Raw genomic sequence first — 18806 nt, forward strand, 5'->3', positions numbered from 1 at the left:
CGTACCCCAGATATTGACATCAAGTGCATCAGCAAAAATGACCTTAGCACCATAAGTTTTGATATTGGGACTATACATACCGCCGTCAAAACTCAAGCCCAATGAGAGTTCAGGTGCCGATGACATGCCACCAGTCGTTTATAAAATGTCAGGACCCGACATACAAACGCTATTACCCACAATATACACATTATCTTTAGAGGCAGGTACATATCCCGAGACCTGGAAGGTAACGTATGTTCTTCCCAAACACGAATCAGGACACAGAAACAGGGTCGAAAACTATAGACCTATAAATATCACTCCAGTTATATCACGCATAATGGAAAAAGTGATACAAAATCAAGATCTAATAGACCCGTCACATGACTTCATTAGGTCAAGGTCCTGAAGTACATGTCTGATAGACTTCTTTAACGAAGTAACTCACATACGTGACGAAAAGACTAGTGGTTATGCTATATTTCGATATTAAGAAAGTCTTTGGTAAAGTACCTCATAACCGTCTAATCAACAGACTTCAGTCAGTTGGAATTACAAACCACCTAATGCAATGGATCATGTCTTTTCTGACAAACAGATACCAAATAACCAAGATTAACTGTACAACATCTACACTTCGACCAATAACCAGTGTTGTGCAGGGTAGTGTCTTGTGTCCATTGCTCTTTATAATCTACATCAACAATATATGCGGGTGCTTTAGCACAGGTAAGACCTACCTCTATGCCGATGACTTAAAAGTCATTTATAAAACTGACATTTGCGATGTACGTTATACTATACAAACAATCCGACATGAATTCAATATGGTAGACAACTGGTGCAAACACTGGATGTTAGAGTTCAACACAGAGAAATGCAGCTGGCTATGTGCTGAAGATACGTCTCTTAAAATAAAACTAGCACTTAACAAGAACACACTGCCCAGACTGACATCAGTAACTGACCTAGGGGTACATTACTCACAGTCTTAACTTCTCTGAACATATCTAAACTAAAGCATCTAAAGTGAGAAAATTGCTTGGCTTCATTCTCCGTAATTTCTTTCTAAATGAATCTAAAATCATTCTTTATAAAGTCTGTGTACGACCCATTGTTGAATACTATTCGTTCTTATTTTCCAGCCCACGCCTATCCGATATGCTTAATGTGTAAGGAATACAACGAGATTTCACTCGCAAAATACTTAAGAATGACTCATTCATTGATTGCAGTTCCCGATGCCATATCTTAGGACTAGAACCCCTTTGGAAAATAAGGCTCAGATCCAATTTGATTCTCTAATTTAAACTCCTCAAAAACCTTACTTATTCAACATGTAAGATAGTTCTTGCCCGAGATTCACATAAATACGACCATCGGGACAAATTATCCACTGTCAAAGTTGAGAAATACAGATCAGAAACTCGGGAAAACTTCTTCCCTTTGAAATACGCATGTTATTGCCCAGGTTCCAAGTCTTCGACCTGGAGACGTAGTCCACCAAGGAGTGAGGCAACATTAGAAGGTCCGGTATCACGGTAAACGGATATCAAGAACAGGTTTTTGAGCCATTTATCTCCTCAGGATCTTGCAGCCCGTCTGCTACATCTGCGTAGCCATATTAAAGCATTTCGAAAGGGAGAGGAGGCTCATTCCGTCCTCGCACGTTCCAGGACATTTGGCGGCCATGGAAAAATAGATCCCATATAACTTGGGATATCTATTCACTATTCATTTCAATACAAAATTTAAAAAAATAGATGTCAGCTATATTTGTTGCCCGGACATTTTTTATATCTATGTGGAGCACAAGCGAGTGATAAGAATGAATACGGAGATCGAATAACCCAAGCGTCAGACGTATTTAGTGTGGATAATGTTTTGTATGTTGAAATAGACAATGCATGAAATACACGTAGTGGAATATACACATGCGAGTACGTAAATAAAGACTCATAATGCTTCAAGTTAATAATTGAAGAGGATGACTATGTGAGAATACAGAATAGCCCAAAGAGATCATGATGGTTTATCTATCATCCTAAAAATGAAATTATTTAGGTAAAGTTGAGATCACAAAAACTGCAATCTATAGACATCCGCAAGTTTAAATGAATACATGTTCAATACAACAGTAAGACTAAAGTTCGGAGACCGTGTATAGGGCATAATTCATAGTTTGAAAGTGAAGATGCCACAGGTATTTTGAGTTTGACAACGCTTTAACCAGTAACACCTTCTAATATGAATCGTATCCACCAAGTGAAAACAAAAGACAGAAGCGAGGAGGTTCAAAGATATATTTGATAGGCTATCAATATATCGAGGGTCGTCTGATCTAATCTGGCTAGCGATTGTATGGGATGTTGAGCATGGCGTTCCCACTCGTGATCTGGTGCGGATGCTTGGCCGAGTGCCTTCAGCTAGGTGAGTCCGTTAAAACTAATGTGATCATCATCCAGTGTCGAAGACTTACAGAGCTATTTATTTTGGGGATTTATTTGCCGCTATTAAAGGTTAATCAAATTACCTGTTAAAGGATAAGATAGTCGCTACTCATTCAACTCTAGATGTACTGAAGTTTGTGATGAACGGCTTTGTGACTTGGATCAGTTCACGCTATTGTACCTTAAAATCACGGAATATGCCTTCTCTTTTCTTCCTAACTAGGCCAGAACAACCAAAGACACAACAAAAATATAGTCAACAATAAAAACCTTTCTGGTATAAGTGTCTACGTCTTCGCTCGACATATCCAAGGGTGAAATAAGTACACGAAGAAACAGCCTGGAAGATTTGTAGCTTGACTCTCTGCTCTTCACTCAAAGTACGAATATGAATCTATTTGTACTGATGATACATATAAAGTAAATAGGAGGGAGTTTTGAAATTGTTAGTTCGTAGCTGTTCAACAGTAAGTTTTTATTTATTGATCACGTTTGTGACTATTTTCTTGCTTATTGTTGCGTTCGTGTCATTATCCTGTGTGACTTAAAACAGACAAATTGACTGGAAACTTGAATAGTTATATTACTTGATGTATGTTTGAATAATTAAACAAATTGATCCGTACGCTAATTGTACATAGAATCGAAGTGGAATGGTAATAAACTGACAGCAAGCTAGACTAGTGAAGTAAAAATATTGGGTTGACTCTGTGATCAAAGCTTTCTATGATTGTATTGGAATGCCAATTGCATTGGTACTAGCATTATGAGTAACTATATAGAAAAGGAATTGCTTGTCATAGTGTCCAGCACTGGTAGCCAAATTATAATAGACCAAGGTCGTATCCCACAGGTTTAATTTGAGTTGGATTAAAATGAAGTGTAATGTATAAGGCGAATGTTTATGAAGTGTTATGTAGTTGAAGTATCTCAATTAATACAGATCAGAAAAATGACATAGTAAGATTGATAAGAAGATAAACAAACACATATTGTACAGATAAAGACATAACTAGTTGTACAAATAGGCGCAGTGCTTATGAATAGATTAATAAACTGTTAAGTAAAAGTAGACGAGGATACAAACCAGGGGTTTCTAGAACAGTCTAATAATCACGGCTGTACCAGCACTTAAGTCAGAAAGAATTCAGCATTGTACTTCGGATTGGGTGCATAACAATATACAAAGTGCTCATGATTGTATTTTGTAGCGGGTATGCCAATAATCATTGTCATTTCATTTTAATTGTGTGAGGGCTATGATGTTGCACGCGTGCCCAAACCGAAGCAGGTGGTTTTCTTTGGGCACCACACCCATAGCCTTTGACCTAAACGTCTGATCCACAAAACAGTGGAACAACGTGGGGAGATGCAGTCCTATGTTAGCGAGTGACCAACAATTGGTTCATACGTCATTTGTTCCCTCAGGATACTGGAGCCCATGTGCACCATTGGTTTGAGATCAGGGTTTTCTAACTCCCTTATTATTTATTTGAACACATGAATATTGGTACAAGAGAGCGCCAATATATATGCGCCACACAAAACAGTGAGAATTCGGAGAGAAATAGAAAAAAAAGCTAAGGTACAATCAGAAGAAATCTTTCAGGTAACGGAGACACAACTACTTTTTATGAAGAAAGTAAAAGGTTACAGCAGGATCGCCACTGGCTTCTATTCTGAGCCATATCTGATAACGTCTCTAGCCACTGTGTAGCACCATCTCTCAGACCCCAGCCAGGGAGTCGTGAAGGCCCAACAGAAGCCAGTCCTTTGCAGCTTTCTTTCATGCCACGACACCATGTCATGCACTGACCACCTCTCCGCTTCTTCCAACCAGTCCCAGAGTCAGCAAATAATGCACGACGTGGAATTCTCTGGGACGACATTCGTAGAGCATGTCCAAGCCACCGAAGTCGGTGTTTCAAGATGGTGACACCAATTGAATTATCATCTCTGTGCCCGAACACACGATGCCGAACCTCTGCATTACTGAGATGGTGTTGCCACTGAATGTCAGCAATCCTTCGGAGACAGCGATGATCGAACACAGAGTCGTCTAACGTCCTGCACTCGGAGAGACCAGGTTTTACAAGCATAGAGCAAAACTGCTCTCACCGACGCGTTGTAGATCCGACCTTTTACAGCCAGACTAACATCACGAAGGCGCCGAAGGTGGCCCAGATTGGCATAAGCCGCTCTGGCTTTCACTATACGTGCATTGATCTCATCACTCACGCCACCACCATCACTTATGCAGCTACCCAGATACACGAACTTCTCGACTACGTCTATCTGCTCACCATCCAGGGTGAGTACAGGATTGGAATCCTGCCAGTCTTGTAGAAGTACTTTGCACTTCGAAGGTGCAAAGCACATACCGTACCTACGGACAACGATTGCCAACTGATTAAGTGCGGATTGCATTGCTTGGGCATTATCGCACAGTAAGACAATATCATCCACATACTCAAGGTTGAGAAGTCTTTCTCCAGGCAACAGATCCACACCACCATTACTTACATCCATTAGAGCTGTTTCCAGAATGTCATCGATGGCAAAGTTGAAGAGGAATGGTGAGATTGGACAACCCTGCCTAACCCCACTGCTCGAATGGAACAATGGAGAGAGGTGGTTGTATGCCCTCACTCTGCCTGAGGTGTTTGTATATAGGGCTTTTAGGATGTTAATAAACTTCTCAGACACATCCTTCTTCAATAGACAATCCCAGAGAACAGTTCTGTCCAACGAATCGAAGGCGGCCCCAATGTCAAGAAATACTACGATTGTTAGCCTTTGATAAGTATGACGGTGTTCTAACATTTGGCGGAGGGTGAAGATATGATCAATACATCCTCGACCGGAACGAAACCCAGCCTGCTCCTCGCGAGTCAATCTTTCTCGGGTTTTGAACAACCTACGAAGTATGACGGAAGCCAATAGCTTGAACGCAATCGGAAGTAGACTTATCCCCGATAGTTGTTACAGGAACGACGTGAACCCTTTTTAAAGATAGGGACAACTATCGACTCATTCCATGACGTTGGTACACTCTCTAGTTCCCAAACCTTTGTAAACAGCGTCGTCAATTCCTTAGTCAAAAAGTCACCACCATCTTTAGAAAGAGTCGGAGGTAAGTCATCTGGGCCAGGTGATTTGTAGCGCTTCAAGAGTTGGAGTTCCTTGCGGACTTCCGCCTCATTTGGTGGATCAGTCGTCACCGGCCATGGAGAGCAGGACAGTCTGACCGGTGCTGCCGGAGCGGCAGGCCAGTTGAACTGCCCTTCGAAAAATTCTGCCTATCGTCCAAGACGTCTATGGATGTTAGTGATTGGCATCCCATCATCGTCACAGATTGTTTCACTCACACCAGACTTCTTGCTGCCAGTGGCTCGGATGAGTTGGAAGAGCTTCCGGTAATTACCAGATGCAGCTGCTGCTTCCAGCTCATTAGCACGCTTCGACCACCAGGCTTCTCGGTCCTTACGCAAGCTTTGCCCAATTTCCTTACGTAACATCCTTCGTTTATGGTCAAACTCACGGTCACCCGGAGTAGACCGACGGGCTCCACTGAGTTGTAAGGGGCCTGAAGAAACCCAGTGTTTATAAGCGGGACGTTTCGTAAACCCACAACTGACTGTACCCGCCATTTTCATGGCGTCATGCAATTGCAACCAATGCTCATCTATACTTTTCGGTGGAGTGGTAGCTAGCCTAGAAGCTAGCTCGGTTCGATATTTACTAGCAACAGAAGTTGCAACCAGCTTGCTAATATCAATCCGTTGATGGCGGTCACTTCGTTGTCCACTGAAAAGTAAGGTAAGATTGGCGCAGACCAAGGCATGGTCAGAGTCCAGATAGGTACTCCAAAAGGAGCGGCAGTCTTGTACACAACCACACCAGCGGTAGCTGATCGCGATGTGATCAATCTGAGTCCAGGCTTGAGATGCAGAGGGAGGACGCCAGGTGGCACATCGGCGATGACTGTGCCGAAAGTTATTGTTAGCCAGAAACAGGTTGTGGTCTGTGCACAGTTGCAGTAGACGGTCCCCGTCCCCGTTATCTGACCTGCGACCAACGAGTCCCCATCGGCCACCTAAACGACTCTCTTCTGTGCCTAGACGCCCGACCTGAGCATTCAAGTCTCCGGCTAGTACTACAATATCTGTCGAACGCACTTTCTGGAGAAGAACAGTTAACTGGTGGTAGAATTCATCCTTGATTGCATCCGGGCTGCAATCTGTCGGGGCATAGGCGGAGATGACGAAAGACATCGTTTCTCACGCCGATTTCTTCTCACTTTGATGGAACTTTCTAATCTAACAGCGCATAACCGACTGTTAATGGGGATCCAATCGATTAGTGCTGCCTCAGCTCTAGCGCTTAGTGCGACACCAACGCCAGCGAGACCAGACGAAGATGCCACAGGGTCCCCGGATAAGCGCACGTAAAACAAGCTTTTTGAAGCGACAGATGGAGATCGAATTTGTAGTACTTCACCAGAGTCTTGAATACGGGTCTCGGATAGACAGCAGACATCGATATGAAAACTTTCCAAAGACATAACCAGCCCTATCTGTTGTCCAACCTGCATAAGTGTGCGAACGTTGAAGGCAGCCAGTTTGAATGGTGCACGTGGTTTCAGAAAAACTGCTTCAGTACTCATATTCGGTGGTAACATACAATTTTCAACCGGACATTGACACGAGAACGTTTAGATACAGTCGAATTTCCACCAAAGACGAGCCGCTGTATAAGTATAAAAGAGGGTGAATAATGTGGAATAATAATAATAATAATAATAATAATAATAATAATAATAATAATAATGACAATAATAAGTAATAATAATAATAGTATTAATAATGACAATAATTGTAATGATAATAAATTGAATCAATTGATTGTTTTTCGAAGCGAGAAAAGTAATTTCCACAGACATAGAGAGTTCATCATTTGTGTGTGGGCTGTGATACTGCCCGGGTGCCCAGACCGAAGCAGGTGGTTATCTTAGGGGGCCACTCCCCGAGCCTTTGACCTAAAGGTCTAACCCACAAGGCAGTGGAGCATCGTAAGGAGATGCAATCCCATGGTAGCCGGTGACCAACGATTGGTTCATACGCCATTTGTTCCCGCAGGATACTGGAGCCCATGTGCACCATTGGTTTGGGATCCGGTTAAAGCGCCGGACATTCGCTTTTCGTCCTCTCATTTTCGTAAACAACAGCCCCGCCACGAGAAGGCAATGAGTAGGACTTCCCTGGCAGAGGCTGAATACGCGCGGTCGTGTGAGAGTATTTCGAGAGGGAGAGCGGACTCTCCCCACTCTCGGTCGTACCAGGGCATTCGGGGGCCTAACTCCCTTAGGTGGATCCTCTATATCCACCAATCCTGTCAAAGCGCCGGACATTCGCTTTTCGTCCTCTCAATTTCGTAAACGGCACCCCTGCCACGAGCAGGCGGTGAGTAGGACTTACCTGGCAGTGGTTGTATACGCGCGGCTGTGTGAGAACGTTTCTAGAGGAAGAGGGCCCTTCCCATTTTTGGTCGTACCAGGGCATCTGGGGGTATACGCTTGTGTGAATTCGACATGTCTGTGTTGATTACTGTATTTGCGTAATATCCTCGTATTGACTTCTTAAATAATCCATAAAGTTGTCATATCTCAAGTACTCGAGTTGTTAACTACAGATGAATTAGATATGAATTGAAATCACAAGAGTTAGGATTATATTCATTGAATGTGCTTACTTTTACTTACTTACGCCCGTTACTCCTAATGGAGCATAGGCCGCCGACCAGCATTCTCCAACTCACTCTGTCCTGGGCCTTTTCTAGTTTCATCCAATTCTTGTTCATTTTTCTCATGTCTATTTCCATTTCCCGGCGTAATGTGTTCTTTGGTGTTCCTCTTTTCCTTTGGCCTTGAGGATTCCATGTGAGAGCTTGTCTTGTGACGCAGTTGGGTGCTTTCCTCAATGTGTGTCCTATCCACTTCCAGCGCTTCTTCCTGATTTCTTCCTCCATTCATTGAACGTAGGTCGAATTAAAACTAAACATGAGGCCAAACTCTTCATAGTTCCAATTTTGTAATCTAGTTGCCCCCCATATGTTCTTTATAAACGTCTGTCTAAAATGTAAACTTGGATTATTATCACACGGTATTTTCCGCTTGGCTTCTGTAATCCCACATAATAGCAATCATATTTAGAGGATGAAGCCGTCATTATAAAAAAAATCGGCTTCTTGTCCCTATTCGAAGGACACTGCTAGGAATTCTCATGCTAGCTTTTCGATGTCTTATTCTCATTAAACACCCTTTCAACTTGTTTCCTACTGAATAATGTGTAGTGACACGACAACTTAGTTCATTAGGTGGGTCTGGATGAACCAGATATGAACTGTTTTAAAAAGGCATGAAGTTAAACATCTTGGGACTCGTTTAGAACCTATGGATATCATATGCACTATTATGTTTACTGTAAACCTTGTGGGATAAAATAAAATTTCTTGTCTATAATTTTCCGAAAAGGACTCTCTGTTGATGATTATATCTAAACGTAGTCACTTACATGCAGTGTATAGAAGTGTCGGTGATTAAATAAATATCTGTACGGTTTGCACCCATTGTGTATTGTTTGTGTTGTAGATCGATATGAAGCATCACTGTTGATAGCAACCGATGGTTAGAGACCCTGAATGACATGGCTCAAAATCGTTTGCAATGGCGCAGGTGCATCCACTCTCTGTGTTCTCCCAAATTCTAATCTTCTGAATCCTTCATGTCTCTTTTTTCCTCTTTCCAAATTTATTTCACTGGATTATACTCTTTAAATAACATTTCCAAACCCTAATCTTCCCGATTACTGCTTATACTCTTGCTACCTCTACCACCGCGGGATTTGAGTCGACAACTGCATCTCTGTGCTAATGTGGTGTGGCAACTCGAACTGATGTACATATGTACGAAGTTCTACGTTGTTACTGACTGACTGACTGATCACTGTTGCAAATATACCCTATCGACATGTGATAACAGAAAAGACGTTTTGCTTTGATATCTTACTAGCCATTCACCCACACCGTAGTTCAGTTATATTATAAACAATACAATTTTTATCTTATGTTGTATGACCGTCTTTTATTTTACAGCTCACCAACAAAGCACTTTATTGCAATTTAGTTATATTAGTTAGCTTGCCTATTACTGGGAGTCTAAAAAGTGCAATCATATAACGCATGTTATGGGACTATGAACTGTTGATTTTTTATGATGTTTGGAAGGAAAGAAAAGATTGTTGATGTTGACCAAAGGTTATGTAAGTGCGTATCATATTTAACTAACCATTATGTACATATGTAATGCAAGATATTACTGTTTCGTGGGGGTATGCTTACAACGTGTATCTAATATCTTTCGATAATGTGTTTGGATGAAGTTCGCACAACACATTTGGAACAGTATGGTCACACTTATTTCACAAGAGCTTTATTTATGAAAACAGAGTTAACTCTTCGAAATATTGAAATCAATTCTATTTAATTACACTATTAAACTCTGTAAATGGGACTGATTGCTTTAGAAGTAACTAATATCATTAAGCATTTTTTTGAGCGACGTATATCCGCTAGGAAATTTACCTTACACGACAACCCGAAATTGTTTCATATAGTATCCTATTTCGTTTGTATATATATATATATATATATATATATATATATATATATATATATATATATATATATATATATATATATATATATATAATTCCGTGGTAAGCTATACAGATTTAGTATAGTAGTGGATCGATTTGAAGTAATGTAGTTTTTACGTATCACTCAGGTAAGCTACACAATTTTGCAAAACATCTGGACTAGAATATGCACCACACAAACGTTATGATGCAAGTTGCCTTAAACACTTGTCTCTCCAATTTATATATTTCAGTTATATACATGCTACAAGGTGTTCACACGTAGTTGCATTCAGAAGTGGCTTTTGATTAGAAAATCTTGAAACAACAAAGTTATCGGGCGTCTCAGTCGATTGTAATATTAGTTCCTAATATAGATTTATACGTCACTCGCTTTTTGTAAATCTGAAACTTGCCTACCATTTGCTCGAGAATTACGGTTTACAGTCGATAACAATTAAGCCTATCACTCGTCTAGTTCTTCACCGTTTATTTATGTTTGAATCGTAGGTTTTGTGAGAGAAAAGCATCGAAGTAAGACATCGAAAAAACTTACTGGACACTATGACTGACAACTGTGACAGGTTGACAAAGGACGACGATCTAATCCATTATAGTTCACCCTAGGCCATTTTAGAATTTAGTGGCTCAATATCTGACTCCATTTAGACCGTATGAATGATTGTTGTTAAAATATACATCCTGGTTATCCTCGTATATAATTATCGACTTAACTCGCGCTAGTGAATAATGGAATTAAAATAAGTCAAATACGAGAAAGGATTTCGAATACGTATATTTTGTATAATCATTGATCTAGACGATCAAAGGAACGAGGTGAAACGAAATGATGCGCGGTGGAGAAGGCATGTGGACCAACTCGATTTAATCAAGCGTTAATCAATATTTATAGTCACACAGAAATAAGCTACAGACGTGTGATGAATAGGATAAAATGTACACACACATACGTTCATATAAAAAGTCAGTGTTGATAAGTAAATAATTAACAAGGTTCAAATATTTAGCTTGAGATGAATGGATAAATTGGCTCGTCCAGAAACTAGAATAAGTTATGTGGGCTTAACATAGTAACCGAAACTACAAGAACATACTTGTATTACAAGTTAAGTACTTTTCAATTCACTTCAATCTCTATTTCGGATACTTATAGGTGGTAACGTTCGGCGTAAAATAACTCTAGATATTAAGTTCATCATATATCTTAGTTTAACTTATTTCCTGAGAGCGAATTCCATGTTCTTAACATTGAGCCATTTTTTTGGAGAACTAATGATTCTACCTAGCTCACTGAACCGAAATCGGTGAAATGGGGTTCTAACCTGAAACTTTTAACTACTAAACCATCGTCCTACCCGTTGTATATAATAGCGACAACGTGTAGATATGACTAAAGTCTACCTTCTCATTTATCCTTTGATTTCCATTTTGGGTATTCAGATTGTAGATTTTCAACGTCAGGTATCAGATTTCGACGGAACTGACATCTGCAGCATTAAATCCTGAGTATTCTCAGTGAAAGCTGTAGACACACAATTAAATGAAGTAATTGACTTTTAGCTACTGAAATAGTTGGCTTACTGTTCACTAACATTTGACACTAACTTTTATCAAATTCATTTTGGCGAAGTAGGTTTTTTAAAGCATTTAACTTCCTCCTAGTAAGATCGCAGGTCAAAAATTCGGACATATACTTATTATTTCTTAGTAGTCAATGTAGTGCAGTATCCAAAATGTTTGCATGTGCTAGTTCAGAATCCTAGGATTGATAATATATGTTAATGAATTAGAGAATGTACTATAATTTATCATTATTTTAGCTTTTCAAGCTGCTGTGATAATTCAGTGTTGGTACAGAAAGTGCAAAGCGAGGTTGGAAGTTCGTCGTAAGTGTGCGTGGCAAGTAAACCAGTCGTTAGAATATGTAACGGATGAAAGTGATTCTGAAGGGGTTAGTGAAAATTTATTGTGGTCATTTGTTTGACGTCATATTAAAATCAGACGCAATAAACTTGATGTTATTTCAAATCTAACCACGTATATTAACCTAGACTATCATGTACTTGGTTTAATGACTAAGACTTATATTTCGCTCTTATTTGTTATTAATTTAACATGTCCTGACGTTTGAAACTTGTACATATTTTGGTTGCATATGTATTTAAAACTACTTATTGTTTACCGAAGGTAAACAAACTGCAGCCTCCGGTCGTCATTCAGTCAGCCATAGGATTTTTTTAGTCCTGCACAATCACTCAGAAATATACGTAAAAACAGATAGAGGTGAGATAATTTGAGGTTATTTAGAAGTAACATGGATCTATAATAAAATCTCAAAGATGCTTCGTTAATTATACTGTATATTGACTCATGTTAATTCTCATCAGATAGATTATATTTTTCTTCAGATTATCGTGTTCTTAATATCCTTGGTCAGAATAGGAGATTAAAATATATGTTAAGTATATTTCTTTATTTGAACACATAAATATTGATACAAAGGGGCACTGAATACATATGCGCCACACAAGTCATTTGATTTGTGTGTGGGCTATGATACTGAACGCGTGCCCAAACCGAAGCAGGTGGTTTTCTTTGGGCACCACACCCATAGCCTTTGACCTAAACGTCTGATCCACAAAACAGTGGAACAACGTGGGGAGATGCAGTCCTATGTTAGCGAGTGACCAACAATTGGTTCATACGTCATTTGTTCCCTCAGGATACTGGAGCCCATGTGCACCATTGGTTTGAGATCAGGGTTTTCTAACTCCCTTAGGTGGATCCTCTATATCCACCAATCCTGTCAAAGCGCCGGACAAGTATCAATCATAGCCATATAATTATCTCAGTTACATCAAAATAGAATGTCGTAGGATAAGTAAATAGCGCTTGTAGTTACTTATGTAGTGATATTACGTCTACTTATGTAGAAGTGGAGTTGTCCAAACTGATTTTGATAATTATTTTCACGCTACGCTACATCCATTTGTATCAAAAGGTTTAGTAACCACTTTCGTTTGGTAGAATACTAACTGTAATCAAAATTAATCCTGGAAAGCAGGAATTTAACTATTTTAATTAAGAACACTTTAGTACTTTGTATATCCGGCCTCTGACATACTATCTACAGATTTGCGGACCTTCAATAATGTATATCCACCTCTGTTGTGGACTACAGGTAAGGAATTTTGGGTTAGATAGTTTTAATTCAGTTTTACAGAAAGGTTACTAAGTCTTTAGAGCTCACCACTGCTAATGATGTACGAATCTATCATCGTATCCTTTCTAATGCTTTCAAGCTAGTAGAGACATTTATATGGCCACGTGTTACATATGCCTGAACATGGACTAGTTTTAGAGACGGTTAGAAGAAAGTTAGGAGCAGCCAAACCAAAACGTGGCATCAGTCCTTGAAATCACTAACGTCTGGTCTGAGCCATGTTGGTAGATGCAAACTACTTGGTTGGTGTCCGCGCGACTGTCGTACCCAGTGATTGTAGGCTCTAGATGGCATTGCTCAGAATCGATCACCGTGGCGTAAGTGTATACAATCTTTGTTTTCCCTTAAACCCTGAGATTAAGATCACTTTATACCTTTCTTTCTACGAACTAATTCTTCCTGTATTATATCCTTATACACAATCTTTCTTTCATATATTACTACCATTGAAGTGACTGTTATGAATTTGGTGTTCATCTTGTTGTGCTAATGTGGTGTGGCAGCTTAGACCTATGCATATATGTGCCTGGTCCTACGTTGTAGCTGACTGACTGATTTCTCGGGGTTTCGGAGTGTTTTTAGGTCCAGTAAAATTTTCAATTATATTTGTTCATACACTTAACAGAGATATCTAATGCATAAATTTTATTTAAAACCTAAAACTAGACCAAGTACATTAAGTGGTGTTATGTTCTATATAGTCAAATCTATTTTAAAACAAATAGTTGAACCTCATATTGTATATCTTAATTTTTTTATTTTATTGTTTAATAAACCACATTTCTTAATTCTATCTTTTGAAATTTAAAAGTTTTAGAAGCTCAAATGTTAACCAAGTTACTTCGAGTTTTTTGTACGAAAATTTAAAACCAAACTATCATTGCCTTTAAGACACTTAATTTTTCTGGGTCTCGTAGCTGAATATTCACTAAAAAGAGCTAAATTTACTCTCCTAAACAATATGTTTTTAAACTAGGACATTACGGTTTCTGTCTACGGCGTTTACTCATTGTAGAATTATTTTTATCATTGCCTTTTCTGCTTAGTTACAGCTCATATTATCTAGCTTTGGTAATGGAGATGGTAAGGTCGCTATATTTTTTGGTTGGGGTAATTTAATGTTTTCCGCACGGAAATTTTTAGCGAACACTGATGAAATCAAGTTGAGATTTATCATTTGTTATCTGTTTGTTGTGTGTTGTCCCATATCTGTTGTAATCGGTTCTTTTTTTAAAACTTCCTACAATAAATAAATATATAACGTGTAAATGTAAAAGTGAAAATAGTAATAATAGTAGTAAATTTTGATGTGATACGGGCTTTCATATTTAACTATCACGCTTTGATCACCAAATTGAGCAACTTCGTCTTTTAATTTCACGAAAAATCAACTTCCGAGAATATGAAATAACATCCGTCTAATCTTGAGCTACAATTTTTCTCTGTTGATAAATTGTGTACAGTTATTCACAGGTTTTTATTATCGTGTTATCCACAAGGCATTCAAATTTATGTTGTTTAGTAGCTAAAATACATGGATGACTACCATTTGGGAGTGTTTAATTAGGTTTTGTTGCGCATATTTTTGTATAGACTTGTCTTCCTTCTCATTTAGGACAGTAATGCACTAAATTAATTACTAAGTATTTCACAATAAATTTGTAATTTCCATCATATCGTTGTTTTTAATGCTATGTAAATGACGATTAAGCAATTATTTCATTGAAATCATGAAACAATCTAATCCAGACCATTTAAAATTTGAATGCATTGGATAGCCCGTTCGTCCCAGTATGGGGCTTCTCAGCAGTGCCTATTCATGACTCCGCACACGGAAATGGAACCCAGGATTTTCGGTGTCGCGCACGAATACTTAATCTTCAAATCACCGATTCAGCATCCAACCGTGTTAATGTCTAACTTCTGTGTCTCAGCAAGTAATTTTCCTGCACAGAAATCCATTCATTTGGCTAGTGGTCTTGTTTTGGGTTAATAAACGTCCGAGGGGTTAAGTCAATAATACGGTCTCATGAGTAGCCATCATCTGGCCATATTGTATCATTGCGTTCATTCATTTATGATGATCCTATTCATTGATTTCAACAATCGAAAATTTCGTCTCACCGAGTTATCGAAAACCTCATCCTTGACAATAAAATAAAAATTAGTTGAATTATTTGTTCGTCAAAGATAATTAAATAAGATGATATATAATTCAACAATTTAGCAGTTTAAGACATTTCTTTTTTTTCTAACTTAGTGGGTTTGAAACAACGTGAAGGACCAAAACGACAAGAGTCAATAAAAAAAGATAACAAAGAGTTTATAGAACAGTTGTCAGTGAGATAGTTAGATGTTTACTTATCAGTGGTTGCAAATTGTACTGTATAATAGGATTTGTCAATTAATTAATTAAGTTTTTTTGAACAACATTCAATACTTTACAGCCTCTACACTGAAATTCGTCATTATTTGGAGTTATTTATACTAATTCTTCCTTTTTAAGTAGAAATTTAATTCGATCTAAGCGTTTCCTTCAAATTGAATGAGTTGACATGCCTTCGTACTTGGTTTGTGATTCGTATCAATACTGTATTCGTTCCCAGTATGATTCAGCCCTTGACAATATCGAGTATCGTGTTTTAGTTTCGTCTCCCCCAACTTACTAGTTATTGGCCTAAAGTTCTGAACAGTTTTTACCAAAGTTTTACGATCAATTGGTCATTTTACCAAAGTTTTAGTAGTTACACTGCCAAATACCCATGTGGTTCTTATTATTTGCCTAGTCCTACACTTCATTTATTTTTCTATTTCAGAATCCAAAAAGTTTTTGTGTAATAGGGAACCTTCATTTACAAGCGATTTTAATCCGGACCCTAATCACATACACTTTCCAATACCTGAAGAAATGTTTCTATCCTTTCTTAATTGGATACAGTCAGATAAGGTATGTTCAATCTCTTGAAACAACAAGTTCATCAATTACGGTAACATTTCCTTTATTTTTAGAGATGTAATATACTTTTAGTTACTATTTTAGAGCAAGCAAGTAATGAGTGATAGTGTCCATAACTCTAATTAGTGTTATATCTCTTATAGATCTAATGATCTATAATATCCTTTTTTGTAGGAATTTTTGTCTAAATTTGAATTAGTAGTTTCACAATATTCGGGTTCCTAGTTTATGGAAGACATCAAAACGAAATTATCTCTGGAAAAATCTCAGCAATTGAAATTAAAGAACTCCAATATTTTGCCTGGTATTCTGTTTTGAACTTTTTCATGGTAATAATTAAAACTAAAAATGATCGAATATAGGATTCACAAAATAACCGTATCTCAACTTGTTTGGATGATCACTTATTTTACAATTATTTTATGAACTCAGTTTTTGTTCGACAATTCTGGTTTTTAATCATTTTCTTGAAGACTCCCGCAGCAGAATGCCTAGCGAAACTTTGGAGTTATTTTTTTATGTGAATCGTTGGGATTTTCACATATATAATTTCCTTTTTAATATATAGAACATCCTTTATACATAGCAACCTACTTGTTCCTTATTGCTTCAGGACTGATCTATATCAATGGCCACGCTAATTATAAATGATGAAGTAGTTGGGCGCATCGACATTGCATACACTATTGATATGTTTGGAGGTTGAAGGTAGTCGGTGTCAAATCTGCGAGGGAGCACGTGTTCCCTCTAATCTACAGATACGCCCTGCCAATGGGCGCTAGCTAGCACGAAACTTAGGTCCAGGGTCCTGTTGTCCGCCGCTAATCACCTAAATAAGTCATTTGGTATGCTTGCTCGTATCTTAGAAATAATAATAAATTTGTAAATCCAGGTGAACTCATTTATCAACACGGGTTCCTGCACCGCTTTTTGAGCTATGTATTTTCTATGTGGGTTTTTGATACTGTCCTAGCTGATGTAGGTCGAATAGCGTTCGGACTTGACTCAATAACTTATATTAGAGTCTATTAACCACTGCTGTCGTGCTGTTTCATCATTACAATCTACAATGATTAGTAAGGAGTATGAAGTTATCTCATTTATATTACTCTGTAAATGAATTTTACTTTTTTTGATTGCTAGATAATTCCCACCAACTTCTTCACTTTGATACTGAACAAAGCTACAGAATTTTTTAGCCAACAACCAAATCTAACAGAAATTCAACTTGAGGATGAACATCATTTGATTATCTGTGGTGATCTCCATGGCAATTTGATTGCAGCTTTAAGAGTTTTTGAAGAAGTAAGCTTTCGTAGAAAATCGAAAGAAAATGGTCAAATTGATTCAGTTCATTTTAGAATATTTTTATTTCAATGTATTTCGATCGAATATATATATATATAATTTTACTGAGATACACCCATTTTTTAATTACATATTTTTAATGGCTTGTATCATTCCATCAAGGTTACCTTAGTTATTACTGTATTTTATTAATTCATCATATATTTATGTATGTGGTTGTGTTGTACAGATTAAGTTAAGAATTTCGTTGCATAGTTAACGAAGTCTAATCATGATATCTGAAACAATAAAACATGGTTGAGGAGTAAACAACAAGACTAATAGATGAATATAAATTTAACTTAAAATTCAGATCACGATTAGCATCTGAAGTGGCCCTTGGTGTATGGTGGATACATAACGATACTATTTAGCTACGGTAGATTAAGATATGATATTTATTGCTGTCAGTAATTATAAATTACGTATTTAGATTACTAATGTATAGAGAAACCTGTCTAACATTTAGTTCAATGTATTTTCCATGAATTGGTAGTTTTAATTCAATTACGGTTTCTTGTTTTAAGAATAACTACAACAGATTATTTTATTTAGAGTTTTGTGCAAAGAAGCTGTTTCTCCTACGTGGATATATGATTCCGATTTGATTATTAGTTTATCCTACCACGACCCATCCTCGTCATAATTTTTAAACTACATTATGACAGTGTTGTTGGATCCATTATCAAGCTCATAGACTACATCTTAAGTAGTTGTTATTGGTTTTAGAATCTATTCAGATTACAACTCAAGTGTATTTGAGATAATATAGTCTATAAGAATAAAATACAATTTGTATGTACCACTATTACCCAATATCACCAACCCTAAATGTATAACTCTGGGTAATAACCGATAAGGTTTAATTTACAAATAAACAGCCAAAGTAATTAAGTCACATGGATTATCCTAAATAATTTTGTTTAGATAGTAATGTTATTGCACAAAAATAGGGCACAAAGGTGTATATTTTATTTTATTTTATTTGAACACATGAATATTGGTACAAGAGAGCGCCAATATATATGCGTCACACAAAACAATGAGAATTCGAAGAGAAATAGAAAAAAAAGCTAAGGAGCGCAAAAAAAGGGAACAATAACGAGGAGATTGGTGCAAGGTAGTATGGTAGA

At 37.8% G+C, this 18806-nt stretch overlaps 1 protein-coding gene across 1 annotated transcript in view; it reads left to right on the forward strand.

The window, feature by feature from the left end:
* The first annotated feature begins 2863 nt into the window (after positions 1 to 2863).
* PPEF1 (Serine/threonine-protein phosphatase with EF-hands 1) overlaps positions 2864 to 18806 on the forward strand; it is a 32964-nt gene continuing 17021 nt past the window's right edge. Inside the window, exons 1-5 of the mRNA XM_051209347.1 lie at positions 2864 to 2899; positions 9585 to 9751; positions 11968 to 12098; positions 16187 to 16317; positions 17470 to 17631. Of these exons, the coding sequence (XP_051074799.1) occupies positions 16279 to 16317; positions 17470 to 17631 (201 nt within the window). The 5' untranslated portion in view covers positions 2864 to 2899; positions 9585 to 9751; positions 11968 to 12098; positions 16187 to 16278. The remainder of the gene's footprint in view (positions 2900 to 9584; positions 9752 to 11967; positions 12099 to 16186; positions 16318 to 17469; positions 17632 to 18806) is intronic.

Source organism: Schistosoma haematobium, chromosome 1, assembly GCF_000699445.3.
Source record: "Schistosoma haematobium chromosome 1, whole genome shotgun sequence".
Lineage (NCBI taxonomy): Eukaryota > Metazoa > Platyhelminthes > Trematoda > Strigeidida > Schistosomatidae > Schistosoma > Schistosoma haematobium.